This window comes from Schistocerca serialis, chromosome 2 (assembly GCF_023864345.2).
Source record: "Schistocerca serialis cubense isolate TAMUIC-IGC-003099 chromosome 2, iqSchSeri2.2, whole genome shotgun sequence".
NCBI classification, from domain to species: domain Eukaryota; kingdom Metazoa; phylum Arthropoda; class Insecta; order Orthoptera; family Acrididae; genus Schistocerca; species Schistocerca serialis.
In genome coordinates, this window is record NC_064639.1 from 453,709,139 (window position 1) to 453,722,693 (window position 13,555).

Sequence of the window (13,555 nt, forward strand, 5' to 3'; positions counted from 1 at the left end):
AACTGGAGGAAAAGGTTGTGGTACCACAAGTACCCTCTGCCACTCACCTTAAGGTGGCGTGCGGAGTGTAGATGCCAATTTAGAATTCTACCATTCATGAAATACGTTTCACAGTCACAAGGATAAGTGCACGAGTTGTGCGTAATATTTTTTCCCGACTCTCTGTATGTGATTTAGTCCAGGATTGACTCGTTGTTTGTATGTGTACCTTTTATGATTGATTGCTCTTTTTGCTAGCTTCTGTGCTTCAGAAAGTTCTATCATTTCTCTATATTATAGGCACAATGCTATAGATCATTCTACAGTAGGAATAATGTAACATATAGCAACAAATAGACTGTGTTGTTGCCTTTTTGATTTGTTCAAGTTTTACTATTTTGTGCTGTTCTTACGCACGTCACATTGTTGTTGATGTGACAGTACAAATCGGGCATCGCTGTAGTTAAAAAAAAAAGTGTACGGATTACATTGACACAAGAAGGTTGTTCGATGTGAACAGGATGCTCAGAAAATCAAGACGGAGAAGCGCTTTGACGCAATGGTTTCGGGTCAGATAGTGTGCGTCAAAGATGAGAATAATAAGCGTGTGAGACTGTGAATTAATGGCTTTAATTTGGCATTCCTGTAAAGAGGCAAAACGAAAATGGTGAAGGTAGTTGTGTTTTAGCTTTGAGTGGTTCGTAAAGTGAGGATGTACGTTACCGGCACTGGTGACAATTAGGTGTTATGTATGTTGGCAGCGTAGAGAACATCTGGGATGTACTGTGTTTTGGTTTATGAACCGGCGTAGTTTCTGTTGCACGGTTAGGATATGGACAAATAATTTTCTTTAGAAAATGGAAGATATACAGCTCACTGAAAGTGAACAGCGGTACTTTGGTGACTTGTTTGCATGCTGTGATTTAGAAAATACAGGAAAAATACCATTGTCTAAAGCAGCCGAACTGTTTAAGAGTGCAAATCTCCCTATTGGTATCTTGAAACAGGTATGTTCACATTTTGTGTGTCTTCTACTTGGAATATAATACACAAAAATAAAGAGAATGGATCTTTGCTGCTGTTTGAACGTTACGGTAAGTGATTATTAATTTCGGTTCCTGATTGCTTGCTCATAGGGACTTGGCTGTCATTAAGCATTCATAATATTTCCGTGTTGTGTTGCTGCTGCTCACGCGTTTGCGAAGTCATTGTATTGCTGTGTTCACAGTGAAGGCTAATTTGTAGGTGAATTTTGTTTGTAGAGTTAATAATTTTGCAAAAGCAGATTTATATGAAATGAGAGGGAACTGGACATTGGTGCCATTTCCTTTGGTATTTCATGATGTTTATCCTGTGTAAGAAAATAGACATGTTTCCTGTTTCCTACTGTCTGGACAATATCAATGAAGTCCTGATCATTATTTGATACAAAATATTCTGGTCACTACTAAGGTATGTTGCCTGCACATTCCCTTGGTTAATATGACATTGTATCACTGTTTTTGTGAAGAAATCAATTTTATGTACTGTTGCTATAGGAGCAAGGGGTGTCTTCAAGACAGGATTATGGACTGGATGTGATATACTGTAGATGTGGGGAGAAAAGTGTTAACCTGTTAAAAAATATAGGCTTGAAAGCCCTGATTCCAGATCTCTAGAACGAAATGCAGTGCAATACTTACTAATAGTGATTTCATGTTCATATGTTCCAACAACATATGAAGTATTCTCTTGGGAATGGTTTTACAATGATGATCAAATATAAGTAGGCTGTAGTTGTTGTAGAACCTTCTTTCTACTAGCATCATCCAGACACATTTGTTTGTTTATTTTTATTCAACCTTGAAGGGTCATCTCATAATGGTGCAGAGATTGTCATGGTAATAGGATTCTAGTGAAAATAAATAGTTCAAAATATATATACAAGTATTAAGAGGAAAGTGGAAGAAAGTGATCAGTGAATGTAGAAGACACTCAGAAGCATTCCTGCAAAATGGTAGGAGCCTAGTTTGGAATGAAGATGTCCTACAAAAAAGCAAAGATATAATGTATAGAAATTACTAAATCACAACACTTAGCCAATACATTTAAAACATGGTAATGGAGAAACGAGATGTAAGCAGGTTGCAAGCATCTGAAATGAATTTCCCCAGAGGCAGGATAGGAGTAAAACGGAGAGATAGTATGAGGAATAAAAGGGGAGTATTGAAAGAGGAACCTTTACAAAGCAGGATAGAAAAAGGTTTAGATTGTATGGTCACTTAAAAGAGAATGGAAAGCAAGAGGATTCCCAGGAAGATACATGAAATGAAGATACAAAGAAAATTACCAAGAGGAAGACAGAGGGACAGGTGACTGAAAGGTGTAGAGGAGTGTGTTAAAAGAACAGGAAGGACTGGACCGGAGTGGACACAGAAAGATGGTGGGAAAACAGGACTAGATGATGAGGCTTATGTTCCAAACAAACCCAGCTTGGGGCTGGAAACTGTTAAAGATGATGATGATGATGATGATGATGATGATGATGATGATGATGATGATGATAAGACACAAGTATACTTGAGGGTAAGACACGTGATTATTACATCTCAGACAGACCCTTTTGTATATGTCAACATATGAAAGATATTGTGTTTATGTGCCTCAGATATCTTTTTGTGGTATTGATATTACAATTGGGGTTGGGGGGGGACTTGAAACTAATCATTTAGAAGCAAGGCACAATTTAAAACTAGTCTACAGGTTTGACGTTCTCATTGAGTCATTGATCTGCATGCAAATTAATAGGCTACATGTTGGCCCGATAGTGGAAGAGGGTCGTGAAAAATGTGGAGTGAAAGATGGAATATATTAGTATAGGCAATAATCATTGCAAATAGGTACACTGTGATTAATCTTAGTTTGTCTGTAATAATTTTAGATTTATTTATTTTACTCCTTTTATACAGCTGTCAATAGACATAAAATTGTAAAATCCACAGTACTTTGTTGTTTCTTGTGTATTGGTGCATTCTTGTTGTTTACACAGATTTCTTGTTGTCCACATATGAATATTAAGTTAGGCATTACTAATGTGATATGTAGAAACTTACAATCTTTTCATTTAATGAATGAGTTGCCTCCTCAAACTTATTATTCTTCCTGTAGTTAGATGCAAAGTGTACTGTTTGTGCTAATGATCAGAAGCACAACAAATAAGCCATTGTAAAATTATTAACTCAATATATTCACTGAATCTATTGTACTCCTACAGTGTATTCTAAGCATACTGCACACTTGTTGCAAGTTGTCATGTAACTTCATTAAGTTGGAAGGTGGACAAAAAATAGCTGTTAAGTTTCATCTATAATATTGTTTGTAATACTCCTTTTAGACAGCTTTTTTAAGCCAATTTTTGGATTATCAAGGTAGAACTGATCATCCAGAACCATTATTCTTATTTAATTTTGGTTAACTCTGCCCAGATTCAAATTTTCTGTTCTTGTTTCATTATTGACACAAAAAACTGGCTGAAAATCCAACATTTGTTTTACCATCAAAGGAATTGTTCACATGCTGTTAAAGTAATGGAACATTACATACCAAATGAACCAGTGGTCCCCACTTAACCATGACTATTGGTTCATGCTTCAGGATGTGTCCTGTCAGCTGATAACTTCTTTTAGTTAAGTTCTGCCATAACATTCATTTCTCCCCAGTTTGACTCAGTGCCGCATCATTACTTTTCTGATGCACCCAACTAATTTTTGTCATTCTTCTGCAGCAGCATCATATTTTAAAAGCTTCTGTTTTCCTCTTATCTCCATTAGTTATTCCCCATGTTTCCCTTTCTTCCATATAAATAGTTTTAGAAAAGACTTTGTAGCACTAGAATTTATATTCAAAGTTACTAGATTTCTGTCTTCAGAAATACTTTTCTTGCTACTGTATGTCTACATTTTGTATCCTCTCTACTTCAGCTGTTATCGGTTGCTTTGCTGCCCACACAGCAAAACCCATCTACTACTTCTAGTGTTTCATTTGCTAATCTGACTCCAATACCATTGACTGACTTAATTTCACTGAATTCCATTACCCATGTTTTACTTTTGTTGATATTTATTGCACAACGTCTTTTCAAGACACTAACCACTTCATTCAAGTATTCTTCCAAGTCCTTTGCAATGTGTGGTCGTAAACTTAAATTTTTATTTCTTCTCTCTGAACTCTAATTCCCTTTCCAGATCTCTGTTTGGTGTCTTTTACTGCTTGCTCAAAGCACAGATTGAGAGACATGATGGTCTGTAAATCTACAATTGCTATAAACACAAGCTCACCTTCGTTCAACCTATCTTTCAAGTTAACCGTATTGTCAGTATTGCATTGCATGATCATACATTTCTCCAGAAGTCAAACTGATTGTTTCTGAGGTCGGGTTCAACCAGTTTTTTCCATTCTTATGTAAATAACTCTGTCAGTATTTTGCAACCATGATACATTAAATTCATGATTCGGCAATATTCTCGCCTGTCGGGACCTGCGTTTTTGAAACTGGAATAATTGGCGTTTCCTTCAAGTCTGAGGGATTTGCCTGTTTCGTATATCTTGCACACCAGGTAGTACTGTTTTGCCTTGGTATGTTCTCGAAAGGATATCAGTAATTAAGGGAACGTTGTTGACTCTGCAGAGGCTGTGTTTTGACTGAAACTGTTCTGCACTCTGTCAATTTTTTCCTCGTAATATTATATCTCCCATCTCATCTTCATCTACTTACTCATCTCACCTGATAATATTTGTTGGTTCATTTCCTTTGTACAGCTTTTTTTTCTGTATTCCTTCCATCTTCCAGTGTTTTTGCTTCCCATTTCCCATTTTTTCTTAGTATTGGATTGCACTCTGAGATTTTGATATTCATGCAGAGGCTTCTCTTTCCTGCAAAGGTTTCTTGAGTTTTCTTTTAGGTAGCACTATCTATAGTTGTAACTTCTTCTACCCCTTTGCATTTCTCCTCTAGCTATTGCTGCTTAGTTATTTTGCACCTTCTATGAATATAATGTTTTAGATGACTTTATTTCCTTTTTCCTGCTTCTTTTGCTGCATTTTTGTTCTTTCGCCTTTTGTAGACTAAGTACAGTGTCTTGTGTGTTATCTGAGGATTTCTACAAGGCATTGTCTTTTACAATTTTCTCCTCTGCAGCTATTTCATCTCCGTGGCCTATTGGCTCCGTGCCAGGGCGGTTTCTGCCTGGGTCACTCTACCACTGATAATCTTGTGTCCCTCGAGTCTACCATCCGAACAGCCTTTTCCAGATGCCAACACCTGGTTGCCATCTTTTTTGATGTAGGAAAAGTGTATGACATGACCTGGCAACATCACACCCTTGCCACATCATAAGGGTGGGGTCTCTGAATTCCGCTCCCAAATTTTATCCAAAATTTCCTGTCACTTTGTACTTTCCATGTCCAAGTTGGTGCCTCCCATAGTTCCCCCCCCCTCCCCCCCCCCACTCCAACCCCCCCCCCCCCCCATATCCAGGAGAATGGGGTCCCTCAGGACTCTGTATTGAGTGTACCTCTATTTTTAGTGGCCATTAACAGTCTAGCAGCTGCTGTAGGGCCGTCCTTTTCACCCTCTCCGTATGCAGAAGACTTCTGCATTTCGTACAGCTCCACCAGTACTGGTGTTGCTGAGCAGTGCCTACAGGGAGCCATCCCCAAGGTGCAGTCTTGGGTACTAGCCCATGGCTTCCAGTTTTTGGCCCCAATGTTGGAACTTTATCTTACTGACAATCCTCTCACTGTAGTGGAGTCCTTCCATTGCAGGTCAGGCATACACAACTGCTCACCCGTTATGTTGCACATGTTTGTATTTCTCCTGCACATCCTCTTCCCACCCACAGTGATTCATCTCCTGCATCGGTGGCCCAGGTCAGGGCTTACAGTTGCAGTTCGTGTCCGATCCTTTCTATCGTTTAGATAGTCCTTGCCTTTACCACCTATACTCAAGGTCCATTCGCGTACACCTCCTTGGGGTACACATAGGCCGGGGCTTCACCTGGACCTTTCACGTGGCCCAAAGGACTCAGTTCCCCCCATGACTCTCTGCCGTCACTTCCTCTCGATTCTTCAAATGTACCGAGGCCATGAAGTGGTTTACGACGATGGTTGATGGTCACATAGGTTTCGTGTATGCCCATGGAGGACATATTGAACAGCATTCCTTGCCCGATGGTTGCAGTTTTTCACTGCAGAGCTGGTGGCTGTATTTCGTGCTCTTGAGCTCATCCGTTCATGCGCTGTGGAGTCGTTTCTTCTGTATACTGACTCCTTGAGCAGCTTACAAGCTATCGACCAGTGCTACCCTTGTCATCCTTTGGTAGTGACCGTCCAGGAGTCCATCTATGCCCTGGTACAGTCCGGTCATTCAGTGGTGTTTGTGTGGACCCCAGGACATGTCAGAACTTGCTGACAGACTACACAGAAACCGCTTATGGAGATCGGCATTACAGTAACTGTCCTGCGTTTGTTATTACGCCGCCAGGCTTTTTGGCTACGCACAACAAACTGCATGCCATTAGGGAGACTATGAATGTGTGGCAGTCCTCCACGCAGGCCTCTCGCAGGGACTTTGTGTTTCTCTGCTGGCTCCGCATTGGCCACGCTTGTGTGACCCACCTCCTGCGCCATGAAGACCCGCCTCAGTATTGATGCGGCGCACGTTTGACAGTGCCCCATATTCTGGTGAACTGTCCCACTTTGATTGCCCTGCGACGAATCTTCGGTTACCGGACTTGTTGCCGCTAATTTTATCTGACAGCGCCTCATTGGCTGATCTAGTTTTACATTTTATTCGTGAGGACACGTTTTATCATTTGATTTAAGTTTTAGTGCATGTCCTTTGTCCCTCTGTGTCCTCCACCCTAATACTTTTAGTGTGGAGGTTTTAACGTGTTGCGGAGTGACTGGCTTCTCCTTTTTATTCTCATGGTCAGCCAGCCATGGTAATCTGTTTTGTCGTTTTAATCTCTTCTACCTGTTTCTTGTGTTTCTGTGGTTTTCTTCTTCCTGTTTGTCCATTTAAGTGTTTGTTGCACTTCCGTCGTTCTTGTGGTTTTCCTTTCTCTCCTGTTCGTGTTGTTAATCTCTCTTGTTTTATTCTCGCCCGTGTGGCATTGCTTAATTTGGAACAAGGGTCCGATGACCTAGCAGTTTGGTCCCTTCCCCCCTCTCTTCAACCAACCAACCAACCAACCAAATTGAAGGTGGTTTGATAAAGAGATTGTTTTACGTATCGTTTGATATCAAAAAACTTTTATCTCCAGCCTGATGTCTACTGCCGACGTGTTCTAGTCTGTTACACCAGCTTAAAAATTCTATTCTCAACCACAGATACTGACGCGCAGTCTGTGTGAAATTTATTTTTACTTCTAGTATTGTGATTGTGAATTGCAGAGCTCATTGTAAATTCACTTTTGTGATTAACCACAAATACTATTAGGTATATTAGTATACATACTAGCATGTATGGTACCTGTAGGAATCCATAAAGGTCCCTGAACAAATTTCAGCAAAATGTACAGTTCAACTTTTTATATGTTCCTGTTGAATTAATGCTTATCTGACCATAGCTGCATTGCTTTGTAAGATATACCACTGGGAAGTATTGAGTGAAAATATGCAGTGTACAATAACTATGAGCAGTCCAGGATGGAATAGTATGGAAAGGATATATTGCAGCTCACTGCAGAAGAAAACTCACTCACATCCAGTCAAGCATCTCTCTCTCTCTCTCTCTCTCTCTCTCTCTCTCTCTCTCTCTCTCTATGCTCATGTATAATCACTCACACAGGGTGGGAGATTCCTAGATCTTATAAGCTCTCAATCCAAAGAATTTTGGTATTCTTTTTTGTTGTGCGTATCTGTGACTCATCTCCTCCACCTCCTCCATGTGTTGTGGTTAAAGTACATTTATGGCGTCGGTGGCTCTTCAACTGCATGCTGTTGTTGAAGATTTGTTTCTGTTGGTCGTAGCCAATTGGGTAACAGTATACTTTAGTCACTGAAAACCTGCAGGAGATACGAATTGATTACAGTTGTTTTCAACATGGATAGTGTGAAACTGATGATTTTTCATCTGTCAGTTATGGATTATAAAGTTGGTTACTGGTTTTCGTATGCATTTATTGGAGTATGGCAGGATTTCTCAGGATATTGTTTCGTAATTTCAATGTTATAGTTTGGTTGTGAGTTGGTGAAGCCAACAAGTGTGAATGGAGGAAAACTGGCTGTGGCAGTGGACTAAATTTGTAGCATAGCTTGATGATCATTTCGAAACCTTGCATTTTTAAAATGTCCCAATTCCAAGGTTGTTGCTGAACAGGAAACTAAGAATTCAGTTTAAATTTTATGGAATATTTTGTGTTATATTATGAAAATGTACTGCACAATATATTCCATCTACATCTATATCTATACTTTGCAAACCAATGTGAGATGCATGGCAGGGGGTATGTCCCCCTGTACCAGTTATTAGGGTGTTTTCCCGTTCCATTCATGTATGGAACATAGGAAGAATGATTGTTTGAATGTCTCTGTGCATGCTGTAATTATTCTAATCTTACTCTCACAATCCTTGTGTCCTTGTGTGTGTGTGTGTGTGTGTGTGTGTGTGTGTGTGTGTGTGTGTGTGTGTGTGCGGGGGGGGGGGGGTACATAGGGGGTTGTCGTATATTCTTAGAATCTTAGAATCATCATTTAAAGCCGGATCTTGAAACTTTGTTAACAGACTTTCTGGTGTTAGTTTACATCTCTCTCCAAGAGTCTTCAAATTCAGTTGCTTCAGTATCTCTGTGACACCCCCTCACACAGCTCAAGCAGACCTGTAACTGTTTGTGCTGCCCTTCTCTGTATATGTTCAGTATCCCCTATTAGTCCTGTTTGGTATGGGTCCCACACACTTCAGCAGTATTCTAGAACTGTTTGCACAAGTGATTTGTAAGCAATCTGCTGTGTAGACTGATTGCACTTCCCCACTATTATACCAATAAACTGCTTTACCCCCTCACACAGCTCAAGCAGACCTGTAACTGTTTGTGCTGCCCTTCTCTGTATATGTTCAGTATCCCCTATTAGTCCTGTTTGGTATGGGTCCCACACACTTCAGCAGTATTCTAGAACTGTTTGCACAAGTGATTTGTAAGCAATCTGCTGTGTAGACTGATTGCACTTCCCCACTATTATACCAATAAACTGCTTTACCTGTGACTGAGTATATGTGATCATTCCATTTCATATCTCTACAAAGTGTTATACCCCGGTATTTGTATGAGTTGGCCAAGTCCTACAGTGATGGTAGTGCGCTTTTACTGTGCTGAGTAGCAATCTATACTTTCCATATTGTTGTTAAATACAATGAGAGAGATTTCTCAGTGTGAATAGAGAGAACTGATCTTTTTGGTTAACTGTAACTGTGTAAAAAAAAAAGTTCTGTTTTATGGTTATCATGACAAAGAAGAGTGCATTGATTGTATATAGGGATCCCAGCTTCCAGTTGTTTGCTGCCAATGAAACTTTAATTAAAAATAGACCGAAAACCACATTATGCTTTTAAGTGCACATAAGTATTGTTGAAACTTCTGAAAGACATTGAAACTTCTGAAAGACATGATCGAAGGAAATAAAATGGAAGGATACAGTAATGATATTGTTATTACATAGTCAAAATTGCACTCTGATCACATCATTGTAGTTTGATATTTTTCTACCTAAGTGATAATGGTTAATATTATGCCCTAAGAACTAAGTTACATCCATTTCACTTTTAATGATAGAGATTGAGGTGTGAAAAACCTTGCATTACTGGTAAAGATTTATACTTGAGGCAGAACGTAATGAGTGTTACGAAAATTCAATAAAAAAATTTTCCTCGTACAGGTATCTGTAAGAATAATAATGAAGCACTATTGATTTGTAATTATCTGCATTTTCTTTGTATTGGCAGTCATATGTTATTGCACTACTGGTAATGTCAGTTACCACAGGTCAGCTGGTGAATGAATTTCTGTTCAGTAGGTTACTTGTTCTCAATACAATTAAATTAAAAGTATTTAAAGAGTGAACTACATCTTGTAGCATGAGAATTTCTTTGGTACATATTTAAGCAGAAGAAAATGTAAATTTATTATTCCAGCAGCATAATGCAAAAAAATATTCTTTTCTAAATATTTAACACGCATGTGCAAAGTTCAGATAAGCTCATGTCATGAGATAAGATGTTAGTGGGTGGGGATCAGTCACTTTGCTCCTGATACAGTACTGCCCCAGAGCGAATACTACATGAAAAATTCTGGACCTTTAATTTGGTGCGCATTTCAAAATATGATTCAACCATTGTGATGTAGGTTTAACATGATTAAGAGGCATTATTTTTGTCATGTGCAAAGTCAGTTGTTTAAGTAAGACAGCAGTTAGTCAACAGTCTTTCTGTTGTTAATAATTATGCTGTTAATATGGTTCTTAGGTGAGACATTGGATGTTGTGAAATTTCCACATTATTTTATCAATGCAACTGACTGTCATCCTCATGTGTGGTGAACACACTGCTGAGGTTGTGACCAAGGCCTCCTAGTTATGGCAGTCTGAGAAGAAGCTGCACAGGCATGTGTGCATCAGATTCTGTGACAAAGATGAAGCAACAGCTTCGACACATGTGCAGAGCCTGTCAGTCATACTGTGTGCTGCCGTCAGGACCCCAATGCCCTCTGTCGGGAGTGGCCTACAATGTATGTGTCCACCATCTGTGCTATTGCCATTTGCAAGTGTATGTAACTACTGCAGTGTCATCCTTTGCATGACCAACAGTTCCCCTTTGTAGTTGCTGTGATTTTAACAAGGCTGGCAATGGATCCCACGCTGTGCTGAGTTGGTATCCTGTGTGCCCATTGAGTGAATTAGTGGAGTTGTAAATTTCCACTGCTTCTTTAATAATGCTGTCCCACTATGAAGATATCAATAAGAGAATTTTGGTGTTTTTGTATTCCATATTATATCCTGTACCGGGACAATGCTCGGCCACTGCAGATTTCTCTGGCTGGTCCAGATGTGTATATCGTCGATTTCAATGCATCTGTCTTCCATAGTGCACCAAGTTTATCCAGTGTATGACATCCTGCAGCTACATGGAATCCTATAGACACGAGGCCCTAATCTGTCACTGAGCCTAACAGCTCAGAGTTTCATTGGCGCAGGTAAAACACATTTAATTTTGTTTTTAAAATAATACTCTGATGATTGAGGAAACACCACTGACATATAGCAAGATGACCATTCATCTTTGTTCATTTTCTTCCAGCTCTTCACTTTGTCTAACACACACTAGGCATAAGGCACAGTGGATCTCCCATCTAGGATATCCATTCTCTAAAAATACAGTGTTTAGGTGGCGAAGCTCATCAGATAAGCTGTATGAATTTAATATGGCTCGGGCAGTCCTAAGTGTGGCAGTTCACTGTGAAGGTTGGCAACAGCTGTTGGCCTGTGAGTACAAGTCCGTGTGTGCAGGTCTACAGCAATACAGCTTGTCCCAAGGTGCCATCCTCTTTTCACCACACCAATACATCCAGGAACAGTAGTTTGCTGTTTTCTCCATCTCCACTGTGAACTTGATGTTAGAGTGAAGAGAACTTAGGCGCTGCAAAAATTGTGCCTTAGAGCCAGAGTACATTGGTCTGGAGAGGATTTCAGGAGAGGATTTCAGTTGCATTTCCTTAAGCTGTTGATGAGATCACAATATTAGGATCTTCACGTAGAGATCGAAGTGCTGACCTCCTTTACTGTCTACTATCACATAATGAGCGAAAATAATAGTCTTTTGATGTACACTTGTTGCAGACGGTTTTCTTGCACATATGACACTTTACAAATGATCTGTTTCCTTCACAGCTAGACTTTACAAGGCAACGTATTCACTTTTATTGTCCCTTAGGAATGTCTTCAGATGTGGTTGATGTACAAGACGTCCTGGTTGGTGCTTACTTCTCAGCAAGCTCCTCCCCCAGCTGCAGTATGAAGTCTGTGTTTCAACTTTTTCTCATTTATAGCATTTTACAATACACGGTCATTTATCCCAGCCAAATCCAGCAAGTTGTAAAATGACGTGTGAACGGGCCAATGATGGTGCTTCAACAGTGTGTTTGTGAGCCGTTTAGTCCACCATGTCCACTCCACATTTAGAGCCATTATGAAATGTAACTGCATGTCACTTATTTTTCAAACCATCTTCAATTTTAACATGAGGAGCATAGTGCCAAGAATCAGGATATTCTTGTTGTTCTTTCCCTGGTAAACTGTCAGTGTGGTATCATTCTTCTTCAACACTGATGCGCTGTATAACACATCTTTTGCCTTCTTGATAGAGCCTGGAATTTCGTTGTGAGAATGATTTATGATGCCCACTAGACTTGTAGCATTTGCTTTTGAGGTTACAGAGAGAGCCAAGGAGGTGAAAAAATTGTCACAGGTGACATATCTTCCTTTATTGAGGTAAGATTGCATCAATTTTTCCACAACAAAATCGGCCTACAGTCATCCTTTCCTGGATAAGGGAAAGCATTCACAATATATTTGGAGTCTCTATCTACTGCCATCCAATAGTTGTGCCCATATTTGTCTGGTTTTGAGGCCGTGAACTGTGTGAATCTGCGGTGGCACTTTGACGGAAGAAGGTGTTCGTTGATTGTTATATATGGACCCAGTTTGTAGCTACATTGTGCATTCGCATACCAGATTTCTGATACCAAAGCAAACTTGTCTTCTTTCAGTTGTTCTGATCTTGTGGATCTAGTGTCAAATCTGAGATAACACATTATCTCTCTGAATCTGTCACGAGCCATTGTTGACTTCACAAAATTATTTCGCCACTTCATTGACCACAATGTGTCTAGTTATAAGCATTTTCCTACTATAGCACCACAGATGTACGATATAGCTATAAAAGCTTCACTGTTCATAGTCCACTCATTTGACCCCTGCACTGTAGCAGTTCTCATTCATGGTTTTATTTATTTATCTATTCCATGTGGAGATGGTCCTGTGTGGTCTTTAAAAACATTCTGTTGTCCATATCTGCCAGCTAAACAGTCACCTATAACTCCCACTCTCCAGGTTGTTCCATCTGGTGCTACAATATTCTACCTGAAGGACACTGAAATAGTCCACAGCCTCAGTCATTTCATTGTTCACGATGCCTACAGCCACAAGTTGACCTATCCTTTTTGGCAGCTGTTCCTGTAACAGTAGTAATTAGTATTACATTACATATTGTTATTCAATATTTTGTGGAATATTAGAACAAAAAACACACCTTCATAAATGCATTGTAAGACATGTAAAAACTCAAGAAAGCAACGACGTATAACCGTATGTGTTGCAATTGAAATCTCTGTCTATGCAGCACATCCATAAACAATAATTATTATAAAAACACACAAACAAACATGTATTCCTCCCTCATCAATATTCAGTAGGACATCCTGAGGAGTAACATCATCTGATGAAAAATCTGTAACTACAGGTGGTGGAGATTCTTCTTCAGATGGAG

General features: G+C 39.6%; 1 protein-coding gene across 1 annotated transcript in view; it reads left to right on the forward strand.

Annotated features, from left to right (window-relative positions):
• The first annotated feature begins 571 nt into the window (after positions 1-571).
• Positions 572-13,555, forward strand: part of LOC126457339 (ralBP1-associated Eps domain-containing protein 2) — a 138,671-nt gene continuing 125,687 nt past the window's right edge. Inside the window, exon 1 of the mRNA XM_050093552.1 lies at positions 572-986. Coding sequence (XP_049949509.1) covers positions 837-986 — 150 coding nt within the window. The 5' untranslated portion in view covers positions 572-836. The remainder of the gene's footprint in view (positions 987-13,555) is intronic.